The sequence below is a fragment of the Felis catus genome, chromosome D1 (genome assembly GCF_018350175.1).
Source record: "Felis catus isolate Fca126 chromosome D1, F.catus_Fca126_mat1.0, whole genome shotgun sequence".
Classification (NCBI taxonomy): Eukaryota; Metazoa; Chordata; class Mammalia; order Carnivora; family Felidae; genus Felis; species Felis catus.
The window spans coordinates 31079496-31103774 of record NC_058377.1 but is presented as its reverse complement, the minus strand read 5'-3'; the positions used below and the strand labels follow the sequence as shown (position 1 = coordinate 31103774).

At 39.1% G+C, this 24279-nt stretch overlaps 1 protein-coding gene across 5 annotated transcripts in view; it reads right to left on the bottom strand.

Moving 5' to 3' along the window:
* Positions 1 to 5232: 5232 nt before the first annotated feature.
* LOC101098254 (beta-galactosidase-1-like protein 3) overlaps positions 5233 to 24279 on the bottom strand; it is a 66891-nt gene continuing 47844 nt past the window's right edge. For 3 of the 5 annotated variants that reach the window (XM_019813033.3, XM_023239312.2, XM_023239311.2), the window contains 4 exons: positions 23849 to 23936; positions 23450 to 23561; positions 5747 to 5863; positions 5233 to 5606 (listed from right to left, as the gene is read on the bottom strand). In XM_019813033.3, coding sequence (XP_019668592.1) covers positions 5541 to 5606; positions 5747 to 5863; positions 23450 to 23561; positions 23849 to 23936 — 383 coding nt within the window. In that variant the 3' untranslated portion in view covers positions 5233 to 5540. Of the gene's footprint in view, positions 5607 to 5746; positions 5864 to 23449; positions 23562 to 23848; positions 23990 to 24279 lie in introns of those variants that run through there. The other 2 variants (XM_045038549.1, XM_045038550.1) reach the window with 2 other exon arrangements.

Sequence of the window (24279 nt, the reverse complement as noted above, 5' to 3'; positions counted from 1 at the left end):
AGGATGTGGACAAATTAGAACCCTCATACACTGTTGGTGGGAATGTAAAGTGGTATAGCCACTTAGGAAAACAGTTTGGTGTTCCCTTAAAAAATTAAACATAGAGTTACCATGTGTTCCAGAAATTCCACCCCTAAGGGTATACCCAAGAGAACTGAAAAGATATGTTCACACACAAATTTGTGTGTGCATGTTCATAGCAGTATTACTCACAATAGCCAAATAAGTGGAAATAACTCAAATATTCACCCACTGATGGATGGATAAACAAATGTGGTATCCATATAACGAAATTTTAATTAATCCCTAAGGAATGAAGTACTGATACATGCTATGACATGAATGATTTTTATAAGCCTTATGCCAAATGAAAGAAGCCAGTCACAGAGGGCCACATATTATATGATTCTATGTAAGTGAAATGTTCAGCATAGGTGAGCACATAGAGGTAGAAAGTAGATTAGTGTTGCTAGGAGCTGGGGATGAGGGCAGGGGGGTAACAATGGGTACATGTTCAGAATGATGAAATATTCTGGATTTAGATGATGGTTTCACAACACACTACACTATGAACTTACTACATATTACACTAAAAACTACTGAGCTGTAAATTTTAAAAGGGTAGATATTCTAGTATATGAACCATATCTCAATTTCAAAAATTTTCTCAAGTGTAAAGTACTTCTATTTGTCTTTTTTTATGTATAGAACTAGAAATATTTGCTTTATATATTCTAAGGCTAAATTTTTAGGAACATACAACTCTAGAAACATATCTTTCTCGTGAATTTAATCTTTTATTACTCTTAGTAATCCTCTATATCTAGTAACACCTATTGCCATTCAGTCTGCTTGCCTGATATTAATATGGTTACTCTAGTTTTTTTTTTATAAGAATTTGCATGGTATGTATACATTTTTATTCCTAGTTGAAGTATAGTTGACATATTTTGTATTAGTTTCAGGTGGACAACACAGTAATTCAGCAATTATATACATTACAAAATGCCCACCACAATAAATATAGTTAACCATCCATCATACAAAGTTATTACAATATCATTGACTATATTCCCTATGCTGTGCTTTTCATCCCTATGTTTTATTTATTTTGTGACTAGAAGTTTGTGCCTCTTAATCCCTTTTACCTGTTTTACCCTATACCATCAGCCCCCTCTCCTCTAGCAACTACCAATTTGTTCTCTGTATTTATGAGTCTGTTTCTGTTTGTGCACTTATTTTGTTTTTTAGATTCCACATGTACATGAAATCATATGGCATTTGTCTTTCTTTGTCTTATTTCACTTAGCATAATACCCTCTAGGTCTATCTATGACATTGTGACTGGCAAGATTTCAACCTTTTATGGCTGCATAATACTCCATTGTATATTTACACCACTTCTTCTTTATACATTCATCTATCCATGGACATGTGTTGCTTCCATATCCTGGCTGTTGTAAATAGTGTTGCAATAAACGCAAAGGTGCACATATTTTTTCAAATTACTGTTTTTGTTTTCTTCAGGTAAATACCAAGTAGTGGAACTGCTGGATCATATGGTATTTCTATTTTAAATTTTTTTTGAGGAACCTCCATACTGTTTTCATAGTAGCTGCAAGAAATTTACCCTCCCACCAAAAATGCACGAAGGTTCCCTTTTCTCCACATCCTCACTGATCCTTGGTACTTCTTGTTTTGTTTGTTTTCGATGCTAGCCATTCTGACTGTTGTGATATCTCATCATGGTTTTGATTTGCATTTCCCTTGTGATTAGTGATATTGAGCATCTTTTCATGTGTCTGTTGGCCATCTGTATCTTTTTTCGGCAAAACATTTATGGTCCTCTGCCCATTTTTAAATAAGATCATTTGATTTCTTGGTGTTAAGTTGTGTGAGTTCTTTATATATTTTGAAATTAACTCCTTATCAGCTATATCATTTGCAAATACTTTCTCCCATTTAGTAGGTTGCCCTTTTTTTTTTTTTTTTGTCGTTTCTTTTGTTGTGCAAAATTGTTTAGTTTGGTAAAGTCCTGGTTGTTTATGTTTGCTTTTGTTTCCCTCACCTGGGGAGACATATCTAGAAAATATTGCTAAGGCTGATTCCAAAAGTTTACAACCTATGTTTTCTTTTAGTTTTATGATTTCAGGTCTTACATTTACATCTTTAATCCATTTTGCGTTTACTTTTATATGTGGTGTAAGACAATGGTCCAGTTTCATTCTTTTGCAAGAAGCTGTCCAACTTTTCCAACATCATTTATAGAAGAGACTGTCTTTTCCCCATTGTATATTTTTGTTACCTTTGTTGTAAATTAATTCGCCATACAAGCTTGAGTTTATCTCTGGGCTATTTTATTCTATTGGTCTGTGTGTTTATTTTTGTGTCAGTTCCATTCAGATTACTATAGCTTTGTAATATAGTTTGAAATCTTGGATTGTGATATCTCCATCTTTGTTCTTCTTTCTCAATATTGTTTTGGCTAGTTGGGGGTCTTTGTGGTTTCATAAAAATTTTGGGATTCTTGGTTCTAGTTTTGTGAAAAGTGCTATCGGTATTTTGATAGGGACTGCATTGAATTTGTAGATTGCTTTGGGTAGTAAGGACATTTAATATTAATTCTTCCAATTCATGAGCATGGTATATTTTTCCATTTATTTGTGTTGTCTTCAATTTCTTTCGTCAATGTCTTACAGTTTTCAAAGTTCAGGATTTTTGTTTCCATGGTTAAATATATTCTTGGTATTTTATTCTTTTCAATGTCATTGTAAATGGGATCATTTAATTTTTCTCTCTGCTAATTCATGCATGGTGTATTTTTATCTTAACTTTCTATCATTTTGTGTACCAGATTAAAGGTGTATCTCTTATAAATCTATTTCATTTTTATCGTGTCTTACAACTTTTACCTTTTAGTTAGAGGATTTAGTACATTTACAAAATTTGCTATGGTTGCTAATATATTTGTATTTATTTCTACTATCTTAATATGTACTTTCTATTTGTACCTATTTTGTTAATTTTTGTTTATCTTTGGGAGAGAGAGAGACAGAGGACAAGCAGGGGAGGGGCAGAGAGAGAGAGAGGGAGACAGAGAATCCTAAGTGGGCTCTGCACTGACAGCAGAGAGCCCTGTGTGGAGCTCACAAACCATGGGATCATGACCTGAGCTGAAGTTGGATGCTTAACCCACTGAGCCACGCAGGTGTCCCTCATACTCATTTTTAACTTTATTCACTCCTTTTTACCTTTTATTGGTTACATTTTTAGTTGTTTTTTCTTCCCTTCATTCTATTTATACCCTTTAGATTTTTTTTTTAAGTAGGGTCCATGTCCAATATGGTGCTTAAACTCATGACTCTGAGACCAAGAGTCACATGCTTTACTGACTAAGCCAGCCAGGCAGCCCCTAGATAATAAAGTCTAAAGTTAAGATCTGAGCATTACAGAAACTTTAGCGCTCTCTCTCTCTCTCTCTCTTTTTGCAGTCACAGCATCTCACCTTAGATATTTTCTCCTGGTCTTATAATTTATATAGATTTTGCCCTCAAATTAGACATTAGTATATTTTTTATTCAATTAATGTTTGTTTACATGTATTTGAATATTTGTCAACATCCTTCCTTCACATTTTTTCTTGAACCTCAAACATTCCCACTGGGGTTATTTTCTTTCTGCTGACAGAACAGGCCTTAGAATATCTTTTCTTAGCTGAGGTTCCCAGAGAGACTTAAGCTGCAATGCCCTAAGGCACCTGTGGTCTGTAAAGAATTAACTTTCTTAACATGCATCGATAAGAAATAAGAAACGATAAGAAACTAGTCATTGAAAACATTTTCTGTAAGGTGTTGTCTTATGGAACCCCAATTGAGAAAATCTGCCTCAGAATTCCCTTTAGAACATGGGTTTTTCTTTTTTTTTTTATGTTTATTTTTTCTTGAGTGAGGGAGAGACAGAGTGTGTGAGCAGGGGAGGGGCAGAGAGAGACACACACAGAATCTGGAACAAGCTCCAGGCTATGAGTTGTCAGCACAGTGTCTGATGCAGGGCTCAAACTCACAGTGAGATCATGACCTAAGCCGAAGTAGAATGATTAACCCACTGAGCCATTCTGGTGCCCAAATGGATCTTTGGATGATAAAACCTTTTGGCACTTGTCTAAAAGGTTCAAATTCTGTTTTGTTTTTCTTGGACAGTTTTGCTGGGTCAAGTGTTCTAAGCTGTGAGCACTTTTCTGTAAGCACACTGAAAAGATTACATCTTCTGGATAGTATTGTTGCATTAATATTTGGAAAAGACTGATGTAGGTATGAAGCTGAGGTATAATAAGAGAAGAACAGATGTAAATAGAGAGACATGTATTCAAACACTTCTTTGAACCTTGGTTTCTCCATCTACAAAGTGGAAAAGCTACATGGTTGCTAAGATTAGAAATAATGTATATATCTCATCTGAAATATAACACATACTATGATCTTCATGATTATTATTTCTGTTTTTCTCTCTTGGTCTATAGCATATCCATAGATTTTATGAGTTTGAGTTGACAGCCCAGAGAATAAATTTTTATGTAGAAATTGTGTGGGTGCATGATAGAATTCTCCTTCAGTGAGCCAGCCAGATTATTGAGAAAGAAAATCATCTGGCTCCTCTGTCCTCATCCCAAGTAGACAGGTTCCTTTCTTCCTTTTGACACCAGATTATTTGCTAAATTTCTTAGAGGCCTTAGGCACCATATCTAAGTGATCAGATATTATTATAGTACAATGGTTTGAATTTAGGTTAAGTGCTATAAGTTGATTAAAAAAATGTGATTAGTTTCCAATGGTATCATTTGAGGAAATTCACTGGACTAATATTTGTTTACTATGAGTAAGAGGTTTGACTATATACATATGGCTGAGGAATAAAAAGACACAGAGTACTCAATTCCAGGCTTTGCTGTCATACCCATCAGTACCCAGCAACCAAATTGCTATACCTTCTCTGGTTGGATGTGATCTACCATATCACCTTGGAGACACACAGGGTGTAGGGAAATGCCTGAAGACATTGTTACTGGTGCCTTGTATTCCTCCCACCTACACACACACACACACACACACACACACCAGGAATTTGCCCATCAGCATATACAGTACTTTCTCTGACATAGAGCAGTAATCCTTATTCTCTCTTAGGCCAGAGACTCTTTTTTTTCCCTCCCACCTGAGTAGGAACAAACATAAATAAAATTTGGTGCTATTTTATTCATATATGCCTAAAAGCACACTTGATTAGAGAATAAGAATATGCTAAGTATTAGGCATCTAACTGGGTAAATCAGTCATTGAAGATGTTGAAGACTTGTTAAAGCCTAAAATAGGCATGGCATGGATATAGTATAATACTTATAATAATTTCCCTGTTGAGTTTCTAGGTTCTTTTTACATTTCTGCTATTGTAGGCAACACTGATTTTCTCAACATAAATCTTCCTACAAAAAAACTGCTTGTAGATGAGTTCCAACAATCTAAGAAATGTGTCATAACACAGTATTACAGCTTGGGTTCATCTATAGTTTGGATGTATGAACCACTCTTCCTTTTCTCAAACAGGATGATCTATGAAAAAAAGAAATATTGACAGTAAGAAAGGGTAAGCCTATTCAGTACAGAATGGAAAAAAATCCTGAATTGCATTCTGGGCATGAAGGCAGATTTTAATGTTTATAAAACATAAAAGTAGGGATGGGGGGACTCACCTCATTGTCTCTTGGATGAAGCCAGGTACCAGGGAGGTAAAGTGTTTCCTGAGGTCCAATAATTGAATATCGCCCAAGGTTACGTCCATTGATGAACACAAACCCATAATTCCAGTTCTGAAAAGGATGGAGTCTTGAGACATAGGAACAGATTCACATCGGCAAGGGAAAACCTAAGGCACTTTTGGAAGCGAGAGCAAGACTCAATGCTTTGTGGCACTGAAAGTGGAAGTGAGTTTAGACTGGAATATGTTCTACCAAGCTGTAACTAGTTTAGGGATGACAGAGAAAAACACGAACCAACCCTTTAATGCCCCATGATATATTTTGCTGCAGTTTTTTTTTTTAAGCTGTTGTTCTGTTTCCAGAGGTAACTACTAGGTCGTAAAGATGAATACTAATGCTAAGAACAGTTATAAAAGCTACACATTTTTTAAAAATCGGCTTGCAATACAATGATGAATGACAGAACTAACATCTAGGAAAAGAAAACTGAGAGACAAGAAGATATTGAGACAATTTTTCCACTAGAGGCATCTGCTTATTTAGAAAGAGGTGGCTGAGAAGCTGAGCAGAACCTTTCACAGCCTCACAAGTTTAGGGGAACAAAAGCTAGATACCATGGAATCTTACTAAGTAATTTACACTCTGGGTTGTGATCCTGAGGGGCTACACCTGAGGAGAAGAATAAACAAGAAATAGTCCAGCCATTGGATGGAAGCCTTGATTCAAATCATTTCAGTCCTCATAATTGTAGTAAGGTGATTACTAGTGTAACTAATCAATACAGAGGTGGATGTAAACCCTCTAACATCATTTTAGGCTTTGAATTATTTTTAGCATTTTTCATATATAATTTCTGGAACTCAAAAAAATAATCAAGCAGATGATATGGGGAAGACAATAAAATAAAATAAAATAAAATACTATAAATACAACACAATACAATACAAAAGAGGAACAAAAGACAATAAGAATAGATGCACAGGTGATGCAGATAATGGATTTACAAGTCACAGGCTTTAAAATAATTATGCTTATTAAATTAGTATTTTCGTAGAGTTCAAAGAAACGACCTAGAATTTTGTAAAAAAAAAGGAAGCTATAAAAAACATCTAAAATTATATAATGAAAATTCTAGAACTAAAAATTATAATAATTAAAATTAAGGATTTAACAGATGTTTTGAATAGCAGATTAGATACAGTAAATAGAGAATATAGCTAAATATAGAATTACTAAACTGAATAATAGGAGAGAAAGTTTTCAAAATTAAGCTGAGAGGAAAGAAGAATGAGAAGCACACAAGACAGGAAGAGGCAAAAAGTATATGGCAAAATGGTCCAACATATAAAATTAGGGCCTCCGAAATGCTCCAGTTAAAAAAACTAAAATTTCTGGACTGCATGTTAAATAAAGCAGTTATATGATATTTATAAGAAAACAATCTAAACTATAAAGACATTAAACAAAATAAAATAAAAAACATAAAAAGATAGAATAGATAAACCATAAGCAAAATGAAGTTGCTATGTCAGAAAATGTTGACGTTTAAGGTAAGGAGCACTACTAGAGGTAAAGTGAAACACCTCCTAATGATAAAAATCTTAATCTACTCTGAATGATAATGATATATTAAGAAGGTAAAAGTATAGATTCAGAATATATAAGCAAAATTGATGAAATAACAGGAGAAATAAAATTCACAACCATAGTCTAAAACATTCACACAATGTTTCAATAGCTAATAGGTAAAATACACAGGAATCAATAAAGACACAATATTTAAAATAAGGTGATTAATAAAGTTGAACTAATTGACACATGTAGAAAATTGATCTAAAATACATGCAGAGGTGCGCCTGGGTGGCGCAGTCGGTTAAGCGTCCAACTTCAGCCAGGTCACGATCTCGCGGTCCGTGAGTTCGAGCCCCGCGTCAGGCTCTGGGCTGATGGCTCAGAGTCTGGAGCCTGTTTCCCATTCTGTGTCTCCCTCTCTCTCTGCCCCTCCCCCGTTCATGCTCTGTCTCTCTGTCCCAAAAATAAATAAATGTTGAAAAAAAAATAAAAATAAAAAATAAAATACATGCAGAATATACCTGTTCTTTCAAGTATACATAATAATCTTCATAAATTTTACCCATGGTGGACTAAACAAGTTTTGTATTTTAAAGTTCTCAGACCACAATGCAAAAAAAAAAAAAAACAAAAAACAAAAAAAACAAAAAAAAAACAAAAAACAATTGATAACAAAAAATAGTATAAAGTAGCCAAATATTTGGAAATTATGAAACATGTACACTTGTAAGTAACGCAGAGGCCAAAACAAAAATCATGAGGGAAATTAGAACATATTTGAATTCATTGGTGTTGAAAATAAAACATATAAAAACTTAAAGCATATATATCCAGAATAGACAAATCCATTGACACAAGGAGATTATTGTTTTTCAGGGGCTGAGGGGAGGGGAAGATGGGGAAGTAATTGCTTAATGGGTACAGGGTTTCCTTTTAGGGTTATAAAAGTGTTTTGGAACTAGATGAGGAATGGTTGCATTCATTGTAAATGCACTAAATGCCTCTGAATTGTTCACTTTAAAATGGTTAATTTTAGGGGCACCTGGTTGGCTCAGTTGGTTGTCTGACTCTTGATTTTGGCTCAGGTCATGATCTCATGGTTTGTGAGTTCAATCTCTGCATCAGGCTCTGCACTGACAGTGTGGAGCCTGCTTGGGATTCTCTCTAGCCCTCTCTCCTTGCCCCTCCCCTGCTTACACACATGCACTCATTTATCTATCTCTGAAAATAAATAAACTTAAAATAACTTTTAAAATGGTTAATTTTATGTTAATGTGAATTTCACATCAATAAATGTTTTAAACTTATGGGATACAGCCAAATTCATATTTAAATGAAAAATAATTTCAATTCATATGTTAAAAAAGAATAAAAAGAAAGAAGATAACTACTAAGATAAAAAGTAGAACAAACAAAACACTTTACACTTTCAGAATGGCTATTATCAAAATCTTTAAAAAACAAATAAACAAGAAATAGCAAGTGTTGCCAAGGATGTGGATAAAACAAAACCCTCATGCACTGTTGGCGGGAATGTAAATTGGTATAGCTACTCTGGAAATCAGTATGGAGTTTCCTCCAAAAATTTAAAATGGAGGGGCACCTGGGTGGCTCAGTGGGTTAAGCATACAGCTCTCGATATTGACTCAGGTCATGATCTCACACTTTGTGGGTATAAGTCCCCTGTCTGGTTCAGTGCTGGCAGTATGGAACCTGCTTAGGATTCTCTCTCTTCCCTCTCTCTCTCTGCCCCTCTCCCACTTGCACTGTCTGTCTCTCTCAAAATAAATAAATAAACTTTTTTAAAAAAGATTTAAAATAGAATTACTATATGATCCAGTAATTGCACTACTAGGTATTTACCCAAAGAAAACAAAACATTAATTTAAAAAAATATATGCATCTCTATGTTTATTACAGCATTATTTATAATAGTCAATATATGATAGCAACCCAAGTACCCATGGATAGGTGAATGGATAAGGAAGTTGAGTAAATGGAATATTACTCAGCCATAAAAAAGAATGAGATCTTACAATCTGCATCAACATGGATGGACCTAGAAGGTATTAATTCCAAGTGAAATAAGTCATACAGAAAGATACCATATGATGTCGTTCATATGTGAAATTTAAATAACAAAACAAATTAACAAAGAAAAATAGATACAAGTGAGAAAACAGACTCTTACATACAGAGAACAAACTAGTGGTTGCCAGAAGGAAGGTGAGTGGAGGAATGGGTGAAATAGGTGATGGGGACTGAGAGTACTCTCATCTTCATGAGCACTGAGAAATGTATCTAATTGGTGAATCATTATATTGTACATCTAAAACTAACATAACACTGGATGTTAATTATACTTGAATAAAAATCTTTAAAAAGCAAAACAATAGAACTAGGTGATGGGAAATTATTAGTATTTAGAATTTGGACCATTAAAGTAATATATGTTAGAAAAATATTTTTAAATGCTTAATATTTTATTTTATTTTATTTTATTTTAAGGTTTATTTATTTTTATCATGTGAGTGGGGGAGAGGCAGAGTGAGAGGGGGAAGAGGATCCAAAGTGGGCTCTGTGTTGACAGCAGACATCCTGACATGGGCTTGAACCCATGAACTGCAAGATCATGACCTAAGCCGAAGTCAGATGCTTAACTGACTGAACCACCTAGATGCCCCAATATATTTTTATTTTAAAATAGTTTCAGATTGGTTGCCTGGGTGGCTCCATCGGTTAAATGTCTGACTTTGGCTCAGGTCATGATCTCATGGTTCGTGAGTTTGAGCCCCACATTAGGCTCTGTGCTGACAGCTCAGAGCCTGGAGCCTGCTTCAGATTCTGTGTCTTCTTCTCTGCTCTTCCCCGACTCATGCTCTCTCTCTCTCTCTCTCTCTCTCTCTCTCTCAAAAATAAATAAACATTAACAAAAATTAAAAAATTAAATAGTTTCAGATCTATAAGAAATTTGCACAGATAGTACAGGATTTCACAAAAGAACAAAATAATAATAATAATAATAATAAAGGCAATGGAAGAAATGAAACAGAAAAGAACTATATAATACAGTAAAAGTCACAGCCAACCATTGATTCTTTGAAAGATTAATAAATTGGTAATATTCCAGTGAAACATAAAAAGGGACAATCAAACATAATACATTGAAAATTCAGATGAAATGGAAAAATTCCCAGAAAAACAAATTTTATGAAAGCCAACTTTTAAAGAAACAAAATCTGAATAGAATAGTACTTTAATCTTGAAGGATTTTAATTCACACTTACAAACCTTACCACACACACAAAAAAATGTTAGCCCTACATGGTTCAACTAAGGAAATCTACCAAACATGTAAGAAATAATACCAGGCTTACACAAACTTTACTTCCCAAATCATTTCTGGGGGTCTTAAAACTTGGTACCAAAATATGACTAAGATATTTCAGTCACGAATATAACACAAAAGTAGTCTTAATATTTATAGTAGTCAGAGATAGAAGATGGAGGCATAGGAAGACACTGGGCTCACCTCGTCCAGCTGATCATTTAGATTCCACCCACATCTACCTAAATAACCCAGAAAATCGCCAGAACACTAGCAGAACGGATTCCCCTGAGCCAAGAGGCCCACAGAAGAGGGTAGGAAGGGCAGAGAGGCAGTGTATGCTACATAGACTGGCAGTAGGGAACCAGGGCAGTGGAGGGGCAGCCTGTCCAGCGAGGCAGAGCCCCAAAGTCTGGCTCACAAAGGTGGAGGGGCTGGATTCTGTGGGTCTGACAGCCAGCGGGACTTAACATCTGGAATGTTAAAAGTCAATAGCTCTGCTCTCAGAGAGTGGGGAGGGCGAGAGGACACCAGGAGGGAAAGTTGTTGAGTCCTGGAAGACAGAGCTCAGTTTGGCAGGTGAACAAAGGCGCTGGCAAGTGCAATCTCCCTCTCCCATCCCTCAGCCTAAATTCCAAAGGGAACCAGTTCCCATCACTGAACTTGCTTGCACTACAAAAAGGCCCAACACTGTGCTTCTGTGGATCCATCCCTCCGACCAGCCTGCCTCTCTCCCAATGCTGCAGGGCTCTTCATGCAGGGGACCACCAACAGCAAAGCCAGCTGTGCCTGCCCCTCGCACCCCTGTGCACCTTGCGGACCCACCCCGGCTAATACGCCAGATCCCATAGAAGCAGCACCACAAGCCTGGCAGTGGGCAAGTGGCTCAGACAGGAGCCACACCACTCCACAGTGAGTCCTTGCCCCTGGGAGAGGGGAAGATAAGGTACACACCAGTCTGACTGTGGGCCCAGCGGTGGGCTGGGGGCAGACATCGGATCTGACTGTGCCCCACCCACCAACACAAGTTACTCTGGACAGCACAGGAGAAGTGCCCAGCAGTTCGGAGCCACAGCAGGGACTACCCCAAATAGTGAAACGGAAGAATTCTCCTAAAAAGAAACTCCAGGAAGTAGCGACAGCTAATGAATTGATTAAAAAACGATTTAGGCAATATAACAGAACAAAAATTTAGAATAATAGTCATAAAATTAATCGCTGGGCTTGAAAAAAGCACAGAGGACAGCAGAGAGTCTATTACTACAGAGATCAAGGGACTAAGAAATAGTCATGAGGAGCTAAAAAATGCTATAAATGAGATGCAAAATAAAATGGAGGCAGCTATAGCACGGATTGAAGAGGCAGAGGAGAGAATAGGTGAATTAGAAGATAAAATTATGGAAAAGAGGAAGCTGAGAAAAAGAGAGATAAAAAAAATCCAGAGTATGAGGGGAGAATTAGAGAACTAAGTGATGCAATCAAATGGAACAATACCCATATCATACGAATTCCAGAAGAAGACAGAAAGGGGCTGAAGGTGTACTCGAAAAAATCATAGCTGAGAACTTCCCTATCTGGGGAAGGAAACAGGCATTGAAATCCAAGAGGCGCAGAGAACATCCTTCAGACATAACTTGAATTGATCTTCTGCATGACATATCATAGTGAAACTGGCAAACTACAAGGATAAAGAGAAAATTCTGAAAGCAGGTATGGGGGATCCTGGGAAGATGGTGGCGTAGGAGGACGCTGGGCTCACTGCACGTCCTGCTTATCACTTAGATTCCACCTACACCTGCCTAAATAACCCAGAAGACTAGCAGAATGGAATCCCCGGAGCCAAGCACAGATGAGAGGCCCACGGAAGAGGATAGGAAGGGCGGCGAGGTGATGCGTGCTCCACGGACTGGCTGGAGGGAGCCGGGGTGGAGGGGTGGCCCGCCAGCCAAGCAGAGCCCCCAAGTCTGGCTTGCAAAAGCGGAGGGGCCAGACGGAGTGTGTTCCGACAGCAAGCGGGACTTGACATCTGGAAGGTTATAAGCTAACAGTTCTGCTCAGAGAACGGGAGGGCTGGAGGACAACAGGAGAGTTGTTGAGCCCCGGATGAGAGAGCACAGCTTGGCAGGGAACAAAGGCGCTTGCCAGCGCCATCTCCCTTGCCATCCCCCAGCCAAAATCACAAAGGGAACCAGTTCTTGCCAGGGAACTTGCTTGCACCGCACAAACACCCAATGCTGTGCTTCTGCAGATCTATCCCTCCGGCGGGTCTGACTCCCTCCCGGTGCCCCAGGGACCCTACTGAAGTGGATCTCTGAAGGAAAAGCGAGCTGAGCCTGCCCCTCAGCCCCTGTGCACCATGCCCTCGCCTGCCCCTCCCACCCCTGTGCACCATGCCGATCCACCCCAGCTAATACGCCAGATCCCCAGCACCCCAAGCCTGGCAGTGTGCAAGTAGCCCAGACAGGCCACACCACCCCACAGTGAATCACGCCCTTAGGAGCATCTGACTGTGACCCCAGTGGTGGGCTGGGGGCACACATCAGGTCAGACTGTGGCCCTGCCCACCATCGCAAGTTATTCAAGACAGCACAGGGGAAGGGCGCTGCAGTCCTGCACCACTCCAGGGACTATCCAAAATGACAAAACGGAAGAATTCCCCTCAGAAAAATGTCCAGGAAATAACAACAGCTAATGAACCGATCAAAAATGATTTAAACAATATAACAGAAAGTGAATTTAGAAAAATAGTCATAAAATTAATCACTGGGCTTGAAAACAGTATAAAGGACAGCAGAGAATCTCTTGCTACAGAGATCAAGGGGCTAAGGAACAGCCAGGAGGAGCTAAAAAAATGCTACCAATGAACTGCAAAATAAAATGGAGACAACTACCGCTCGGATTGAAGAGGCAGAGGAGAGAATAGGTGAACTAGAAGAAAAAAATATGGAAAAAGAAGAAGCTGAGAAAAAGAGAGATAAAAAAATCCAGGAGTAGGAGAGGAAAATTAGAGAACTAAGTGATGCACTAAAGAGAAATAATCTACGCATAATTGGTATCCCAGAGGAGGAAGAGAGAGGGAAAGGTGATGAAGGTGTACTTGAAGAAATAATAGCTGAGAACTTCCCTGAACTGGGGAAGGAAAAAGGCATTGAAATCCAAGAGGCACAGAGAACTCCCTTCAGACGTAACTTGAATGGATCTTCTGCATGACATATCATAGTGAAACTGGCAAAATACAAGGATAAAGAGAAAATTCTGAACGCAGCTAGAGATAAACGTGCTATAACATATAAAGGGAGACCTATAAGACTCGTGACCAATCTCTCTACTGAAACTTGGTGGGCCAGGAAGGAATGGCAGGAGATCTTTAATGTGATGAACAGAAAAAATATGCAGCTGAGAATCCATTATCCAGCAAATCTGTCATTTAGAATAGAAGGAGAGATAAAGGTCTTCCCAAAAATAAACTGAAGGAATTCGTCACCACTAAACCAGTCCTACAAGAGATCCTAAGGGGGATCCTGTGAGACAAAGTTCTAGAGACATCACTACAAGCATGAAACCTAGGGACATCGCAATGACTCTACACCCATATCTTTCTATAATAACACTGAATGTAAATGGATTAAATGCGCCAACCAAAAGACATAGGGTATCAGAATGGATAAAAAAACAAGACCCATCTATTTGCTGTCTACAAGAGACTCATTTTAGACCTGAGGACACCTTCAGATTGAGAGTGAGGGGATGGAGAACTATTTATCATGCCACTGGAAGTCAAAAGAAAGCTGGAGTAGCCATACTTATATCAGACAAACTAGACTTTAAATTAAAGGCTATAACAAGAGATGAAGAAGGGCATTATATAATAATCACAGTGTCTATCCATCAGGAAGAGCTAACAATTATAAATGTCTATGCGCCGAATACCGGAGCCCCCAAATATATAAACAATTACTCACAAACATAAGCAACCTTATTGATAAGAATGTGGTAATTGCAGGGGACTTTAACACTCCACTTACAGAAATGGATAGATCATCTAGACACACGGTCAATAAAGAAACAAGGGCCCAGAATGATACATTGGATCAGATGGACTTGACAGATATATTTAGAACTCTGCATCCCAAAGCAACAGAATATACTTTTTTCTTGAGTGCACATGGAACATTCTCCAAGATAGATCATATACTGGGTCACAAAACAGCCCTTCATAAGTATACAAGAATTGAAATCATACCATGCATACTTTCAGACCACAATGCTATGAAGCTTGAAATCAACCACAGGAAAAAGTCTGGAAAACCTCCAAAAGCATGGAGGTTAAAGATCACCCTACTAAAGAATGAGTGGGTCAACCAGGCAATTAGAGAAGAAATTTAAAAATATATGGAAACAAACAAAAATGAAAATACAACAATCCAAACGCTTTGGGATGCAGCAAAGGCAGTCCTGAGAGGAAAATACGTTGCAATCCAGGCCTATCTCAAGAAACAAGAAAAATCCCAAATACAAAATCTAACAGCACACCTAAAGGAACTAGAAGCAGAACAGCAAAGGCAGCCTAAACCCAGAAGAAGAAGAGAAATAATAAGATGAGAGCAGAAATAAACAATAAGGAATCTAAAAAAACTGTAGAGCAGATCAACGAAACGATGAGTTGGTTTTTTGAAAAAATAAACAAAATTGACAAACCTCTAGCCAGGCTTCTCAAAAAGAAAAGGGAGATGACCCAAATAGATAAAATCATGAATGAAAATGGAATTATTACAACCAATCCCTCAGAGATACAAGCAATTATCAGGGAATACTATGAAAAATTATATGCCATCAAACTGGACAAACCGGAAGAAATGGACAAATTCCTAAAAACCCACAAGCTTCCAAAACTCAATCAGGAGGAAATAGAAAGCTTGAACAGACCCATAACCAGCGAACAAATTGAATCAGTCATCAAAAATCTTACAACAAATAAGAGTCCAGGCCCAGATGGCTTCCCAGGGGAGTCCTACCAGACTTTTAAGCAGAGATAATACCTATCCTTCTCAAGCTATTCCAAGAAATAGAAAGGGAAGGAAAACTTACAGACTCATTCTCTGAAGGGAGCATTACTTTGATTCCTAAACCAGACAGAGACCCAGTAAAAAAAGAGAACTACAGGCCAATATCCCTGATGAATATGGATGCAAAAATTCACAACAAGATACTAGCAAATTGAATTCAACAGCATATAAAAAGAATTATTCACCATGATCAAGTGGGATTCATTCCTGGGATGGAGGGCTGGTTCAACATTCGCAAATCAATCATGTGATACATCACATTAATAAAAGAAAAGATAAGAACCATATGATCCTGTCAATCGATGCAGAAAAGGCCTTTGACAAAATTCAGCAACATTTCTTAATAAAAACCCTCGAGAAAGGAAGCAGCAAGATGGCGGCTTAGGAGGACGCTGGGCTCACCGCGCGTCCTGCTGATCACTTAGATTCCTCCTACACCTGCCTAAATAACCCAGAAAACCGCCAGAGGATTAGCAGAACGGAGTCGCCGGAGCCAAACGCAGAAGAGAGGCCCATGGAAGAGGGTAGGAAGGGCTGCGAGGCGGTGCGCGCTCCACGGACTGGCGGGAGGGAGCCGGGGCGGAGGGGCGGCTCGCCGGCCAAGCAGAGCCCCCGAGTCTGGCTTGCAAAAGCGGAGGGGCCTGACGGACTGTGTTCCCACAACAAGCGCGACTTAGCGTCTGGGAGGTCATAAGTTAACAGCTCTGCTCGGAAAGCGGGAAGGCTGGAGGACAAAGGGAGGGAGAGCTGCTGAGCCCCCTGACGACAGACCTCAGCTTGGTGGGGAACAAAGGCGCTTGCCAGCGCCATCTCCCCCGCCCATCCCCCAGCCAAAATCCCAAAGAGAACCAGTTCCTGCCAGGGAACTTGCTCGCTCCGCGCAAACACCCAACTCTGTGCTTCTGCGGAGCCAAACCTCCGGCAGCGGATCTGAATCCCTCCCGCTGCCACAGGGCCCCTCCTGAAGAGGATCACCTAAGGAGAAGCGATCTAAGCCTGCCCCTCCTGCCCCCGTGCACCTTGCCTACCCACCCCAGCTAATACGCCAGATCCCCAGCATCACAAGCCTGGCAGTGTGCAAGCAGCCCAGATGGGCCACACCACCCCACAGTGAATCCCGCCCCTAGGAGAGGGGAAGAGAAGGCACACACCAGTCTGACTGTGGCCCCAGCGGTGGGCTGGGGGCAGACATCAGGTCTGACAGCGGCCCCGCCCACCAACTCCAGTTATACACCACAACACAGGGGAAGTGCCCTGCAGGTCCTCACCACACCAGGGACTATCCAAAATGACCAAGCGGAAGAATTCCCCTCAGAAGAATCTCCAGGAAATAACAACAGCTAATGAGCTGATCAAAAAGGATTTAAATAATATAACAGAAAGTGAATTTAGAATAATAGTCATAAAATTAATCGCTGGGCTTGAAAACAGTATACAGGACAGCAGAGAATCTCTTGCTACAGAGATCAAGGGACTAAGGAACAGTCACGAGGAGCTGAAAAACGCTTTAAATGAAATGCATAACAAAATGGAAACCACCACAGCTCGGCTTGAAGAGGCAGAGGAGGGAATAGGTGAACTAGAGGATAAAGTTATGGAAAAAGAGGAAGCTGAGAAAAAGAGAGATAAAAAAATCCAGGAGTATGAGGGGAAAATTAGAGAACTAAGTGATACACTAAAAAGAAATAATATACGCATAATTGGTATCCCAGAGGAGGAAGAGAGAGGGAAAGGTGCTGAAGGGGTACTTGAAGAAATAATAGCTGAGAACTTCCCTGAACTGGGGAAGGAAAAAGGCATTGAAATCCAAGAGGCACAGAGAACTCCCTTCAGACGTAACTTGAATCGATCTTCTGCACGACATATCATAGTGAAACTGGCAAAATACAAGGATAAAGAGAAAATTCTGAAAGCAGCAAGGGGTAAACGTGCCCTCACATATAAAGGGAGACCTATAAGACTCGTGACTGATCTCTCTTTTGAAACTTGGCAGGCCAGAAAGAATTGGCACAAGATTTTCAGGGTGCTAGACAGAAAAAATATGCAGCCGAGAATCCTTTACCCAGCAAGTCTGTCATTTAAAATAGAAGGAGAGATAAAGGTTTTCCCAAACAAACAAAAACTGAAGGAATTTGTCACCACTAAACCAGCCCTACAAGAGATCCTAAGGGGGACCCTGTGAGACAAAGTCCCAGAGACTTCACTACAAGCATAAAACATACAGACATCACAATGACTCTCAACCCGTATCTTTCTATAATAACACTGAATGTAAATGGATTAAATGCACCAACCAAAAGACATAGGGTATCAGAATGGATAAAAAAACAAGACCCATCTATTTGCTGTCTACAAGAGACTCATTTTAGACCTGAGGACACCTTCAGATTGAGAGTGAGGGGATGGAGAACTATTTATCATGCGACTGGAAGCCAAAAGAAAGCTGGAGTAGCCATACTTATATCAGACAAACTAGACTTTAAATTAAAGGCTGTAACAAGAGATGAAGAAGGACATTATATAATAGTTACAGGGTCTATCCATCAGGAAGAGCTAACAATTATAAATGTCTATGCACCGAATACCGGAGCCCCCAAATATATAAAACAATTACTCATAAACATAAGCAACCTTATTGATAAGAATGTGGTAATTGCAGGGGACTTTAACACCCCACTTACAGAAATGGACAGATCATCTAGACACACGGTCAATAAAGAAACAAGGGCCCTGAATGAGACATTGGATCAGATGGACTTGACAGATATATTTAGAACGCTGCATCCCAAAGCAACAGAATATACTTTCTTCTCGAGTGCACATGGAACATTCTCCAAGATAGATCATATACTGGGTCACAAAACAGCCCTTCATAAGTTTACAAGAATTGAAATTATACCATGCATACTTTCAGACCACAATGCTATGAAGCTTGAAATCAACCACAGGAAAAAGTCTGGAAAACCTCCAAAGGCATGGAGGTTAAAGAACACCCTACTAACGAATGAGTGGGTCAACCAGGCAATTAGAAAAGAAATTAAAAAATATATGGAAACAAACGAAAATGAAAATACAACAATCCAAACGCTTTGGGACGCAGCGAAGGCAGTCCTGAGAGGAAAATACATTGCAATCCAGGCCTATCTCAAGAAACAAGAAAAATCCCAAATACAAAATCTAACAGCACACCTAAAGGAACTAGAAGAACAGCAAAGGCAGCCTAAACCCAGCAGAAGAAGAGAAATAATAAAGATCAGAGCAGAAATAAACAATATAGAATCTAAAAAAACTGTAGAGCAGATCAACGAAACCAAGAGTTGGTTTTTTGAAAAAATAAACAAAATTGACAAACCTCTAGCCAGGGTTCTCAAAAAGAAAAGGGAGATGACCCAAATAGATAAAATTATGAATGAAAATGGAATTATTACAACCAATCCCTCAGAGATACAAGCAATTATCAGGGAATACTATGAAAAATTATATGCCAACAAATTGGACAACCTGGAAGAAATGGACAAATTCCTGAACACCCACACTCTTCCAAAACTCAATCAGGAGGAAATAGAAAGCTTGAACAGACCCATAACCAGCGAAGAAATTGAATCGGTTATCAAAAATCTCCCAACAAATAAGAGTCCAGAACCAGATGGCTTCCCAGGGGAGTTCTACCAGACATTTAAAGCAGAGATAATACCTATCCTTCTCAAGCTATTCCAAGAAATAGAAAGGGAAGGAAAACTTCCAGACTCATTCTATGAAGCCAGTATTACTTTGATTCCTAAACCAGACAGAGACCCAGTAAAAAAAGAGAACTACAGGCCAATATCCCTGATGAATATGGATGCAAAAATTCTCAATAAGATACTAGCAAATCGAATTCAACGGCATATAAAAAGAATTATTCACCATGATCAAGTGGGATTCATTCCTGGGATGCAGGGCTGGTTCAACATTCGCAAATCAATCAACGTGATACATCACATTAACAAAAAAAAAGAGAAGAACCATATGATCCTGTCAATCGATGCAGAAAAGGCCTTTGACAAAATCCAGCACCCTTTCTTAATAAAAACCCTTGAGAAAGTCGGGATAGAAGGAACATACTTAAAGATCATAAAAGCCATTTATGAAAAGCCCACAGCTAACATCATCCTCAATGGGGAAAAACTGAGAGCTTTTTCCCTGAGATCAGGAACACGACAAGGATGCCCACTCTCACCGCTGCTGTTTAACATAGTGCTGGAAGTTCTAACATCAGCAATCAGACAACAAAAGGAAATCAAAGGCATCAAAATTGGCAAAGACGAAGTCAAGCTTTCGCTTTTTGCAGATGACATGATATTATACATGGAAAATCCGATAGACTCCACCAAAAGTCTACTAGAACTGATACATGAATTCAGCAAAGTTGCAGGATACAAAATCAATGTACAGAAATCAGTTGCATTCTTATACACTAACAATGAAGCAAGAGAAAGACAAATAAAGAAACTGATCCCATTCACAATTGCACCAAGAAGCATAAAATACCTAGGAATAAATCTAACCAAAGATGTAAAGGATCTGTATGCTGAAAAGTATAGAAAGCTTATGAAGGAAATTGAAGAAGATTTAAAGAAATGGAAAGACATTCCCTGCTCATGGATTGGAAAAATAAATATTGTCAAAATGTCAATACTACCCAAAGCTATCTACACATTCAATGCAATCCCAATCAAAATTGCACCAGCATTCTTCTCGAAACTAGAACAAGCAATCCTAAAATTCATATGGAACCACAAAAGGCCCCGAATAGCCAAAGGAATTTTGAAGAAGAAGACCAAAGCAGGAGGCATCACAATCCCAGACTTTAGCCTCTACTACAAAGCTGTCATCATCAAGACAGCATGGTATTGGCACAGAAACAGACACATAGACCAATGGAATAGAATAGAAACCCCAGAACTAGACCCACAAACGTATGGCCAACTCATCTTTGACAAAGCAGGAAAGAACATCCAATGGAAAAAAGACAGGCTCTTTAACAAATGGTGCTGGGAGAACTGGACAGCAACATGCAGAAGGTTGAAACTAGACCACTTTCTCACACCATTCACAAAAATAAACTCAAAATGGATGAAGGACCTAAATGTGAGACAGGAAACCATCAAAACCTTAGAGGAGAAAGCAGGAAAAGACCTCTCTGACCTCAGCCGTAGCAATCTCTTACTCGACACATCCCCAAAGGCAAGGGAATTAAAAGCAAAAGTGAATTACTGGGACCTTATGAAGATAAAAAGCTTCTGCACAGCAAAGGAAACAACCAACAAAACTAAAAGGCAACCAACGGAATGGCAAAAGATATTCGCAAACGACATATCGGACAAAGGGCTAGTATCCAAAATCTATAAAGAGCTCACCAAACTCCACACCCGAAAAACAAAGAACCCAGTGAAGAAATGGGCAGAAAACATGAATAGACACTTCTCTAAAGAAGACATCCGGATGGCCAACAGGCACATGAAAAGATGTTCAGCGTCGCTCCTTATCAGGGAAATACAAATCAAAACCACACTCAGGTATCACCTCACGCCAGTCAGAGTGGCCAAAATGAACAAATCAGGAGACTCTAGATGCTGGAGAGGATGTGGAGAAACGGGAACCCTCTTGCACTGTTGGTGGGAATGCAAATTGGTGCAGCCGCTCTGGAAAGCAGTGTGGAGGTTCCTCAGAAAATTAAAAATAGACCTACCCTATGACCCAGCAATAGCACTGCTAGGAATTTATCCAAGGGATACAGGAGTACTGATGCATAGGGCCACTTGTACCCCAATGTTCATAGCAGCACTCTCAACAATAGCCAAATTATGGAAAGAGCCCAAATGTCCATCAACTGATGAATGGATAAAGAAATTGTGGTTTATATACACAATGGAATATTACGTGGCAATGAGAAAAAATGAAATATGGCCTTTTGTAGCAACGTGGATGGAACTGGAGAGTGTGATGCTAAGTGAAATAAGCCATACAGAGAAAGACAGATACCATATGGTTTCACTCTTATGTGGATCCTGAGAAACTTAACAGGAACCCATGGGGGAGGGGAAGGAAAAAAATAAAAGAGGTTAGAGTGGGAGAGAGCCAAAGCATAAGAGACTGTTAAAAACTGAGAACAAACTGAAGGTTGATGGGGGGTGGGAGGGAGGAGAGGGTGGGTGATGGGTATTGAGGAGGGCACCTTTTGGGATGAGCACTGGGTGTTGTATGGAAACCAATTTGACAAGAAATTTCATATATATATAAAAAAAAAACAAAAAAAAAAAACAAAAAAAACTGAGAACAAACTGAGGGTTGATGGGGGTGGTGGGAGGGGAAAATGGGTGATGGGCATTGAGGAGAGAACCTGTTGGGAGGAGCACTGGGTGTTCTATGGAAACCAATTTGACCATAAATTTCATATTAAAAAATAAAATATATATATATATATAGTAGTCAAACACTAGAAAGAATATAAATGTCTATCAACAGTAGAATGATGGTTGAAGATTAAATAAAGTATGGTATTTTATAAAATGGAATCCTATACAACTATGAAAATGAATAAAGCCCCACAACATCATTTAATGGCTGAATCTCAGCAACAAAAAAAGCCACGCGGGGGCGGTGGGGGAAGGCAGTTCAACTTACATGAAGTCTAAAGAAGAAGCACTGAATTGGAGTGTTAGAAGTCAAGATAATAGTTAGAGAGGAGAGGCAGTGATTGGGAGGGGTGCTGACAATATTTTATATTTTTATTTCAAATAAATTACATGGTGTTCACTTTGTGATAATTTATTGAACTGTTCATTTATTTTGTGCATAATATTTCATGCATTTTTCATTATGTGTGTGTATATATATATATATACATATAAAGCTATACTAGGTAAAAATTACTGCCCCCCCCCAAAGTTGCAGAATATAATTTAGGGAATGATCCCCTTCCTATTAATGGAATAATTGTGTATATGTTTTGGCAAAGTTATATATGAAATCTCACAAACTGTTGATATCACCAGCCTAATCCCCTGAACTCAGGAAATTTCTTATAGAAGTTTCTGTCTGTAAATATTTCCTTTTAGGAACTAAACTCCTAGAAGCTTCTACCTAGCTGTCAATCTTACCTTTAGAAAGAAACTAAGGTACTGCTGGAATAGAAAAAGAAATATTAAGGACCACACCTGTGCAGAGGAACCAAAAATTGCCAGAAGTGACCTCAACCTCATGATAATGCTAAAACCCCTTCTGAATATCCATTCCAAGCCCTACTAAAAGGAGTCTGCTTTCCCATCTTTAAGGGGACAGGCTTTGGAAATTATTTTTCATGATCTTGTAGGCAACTCCGCTTGGTATAGTCTCTATCCATAACTCACCAAGGAGTGGCCCATTTTGGTCCAGTGACATGGGTAATGTTTAGTCCTGAGAAGTAGAAAGGAATTGGAATAGGGAATAGATTAGAAGGAGAAATTTCATCATTTTCATTCTATAGCTTCCTATTATTTTGAATTTTCCATTGTGTTCTGATTTATTATTTTTTAATAATGATAAATTAGGAAGATTGAGAAATGTCAGAAGTCTTGTTCCAAATGAGAAAGAGAAAAACAAATAGAATAGGGAGGTATTCCTTCCAGGAACACTATAGCTTTGCTTCAAAACTCTTTTGAAAAGAATAGGTGGTTGGGAAACCAGAAGAGATTAGTTCAGCTCACTTACAAGTAGTCTCAGGAAAGTGTCCTTGGGTGAAGAGCCAGCCTTCAAGGTACCAAGGTAGAAGGCAGGGCCTGAATAGTTTTTTAGGACAGGCTTCCAGGTGGCAGAGCGGAGCCTAGAGAAAGAGCAGAGACTTGAAGAAGACCCCCTCCTCTTTCTAGTGCCAACGTTTCCCCACTCAGAGCCCAGAATTCTGATATCAGGGAGATATATTAGAAGCATTAAATCAGGAGTCAGGAGACTAGTTCTGGGGTTCTAGTCCTGACCTTAAAGCACTCTATAATCAGGGGTAAATCATTTCACTTTTCTGAATCTTGGCTCGTCATCTACAAAGTGAAGAGTTTGACATCTGTAAGCCCCCTGATCCCTCCAAGTGTTTTTTGGGCATAAGTAGGAACATACCTTTCAAAGAAGCTCATGGTCATCTCCAGAGAGTAGATAATAAAACCGTTCAAGGGAATGTTATCAATAGTGACAGATCCAGTTAATCCTGCAAGTGGGGGTAGGAAAGAATGTGGACAGGGACTAGACATTCTTCAGTGTCTGGAAAAGAAATGCAGACTGTATATGCCTGTGACAATGGCTCAGACAGGAGGGCAAATACTTGTCTGGCCTGCTATAACTGAAAGTTTCTTGTATGTTTCCATATTACCAAGAAAACGTCCCACTTAGTATCAGAACTTTCTCTGAAATTCCCAATGGGAGACTGGACCTTGCTCCACAATAGGCCAAGACCCAACCTAACTGCTGTGCTTTCCTACCAGGAGAAGGCAGGACCAGGGAGAGGGAAGGAATTTGAGTCTTTGGTTCTGGGACCTAGGTATCCCACTGCT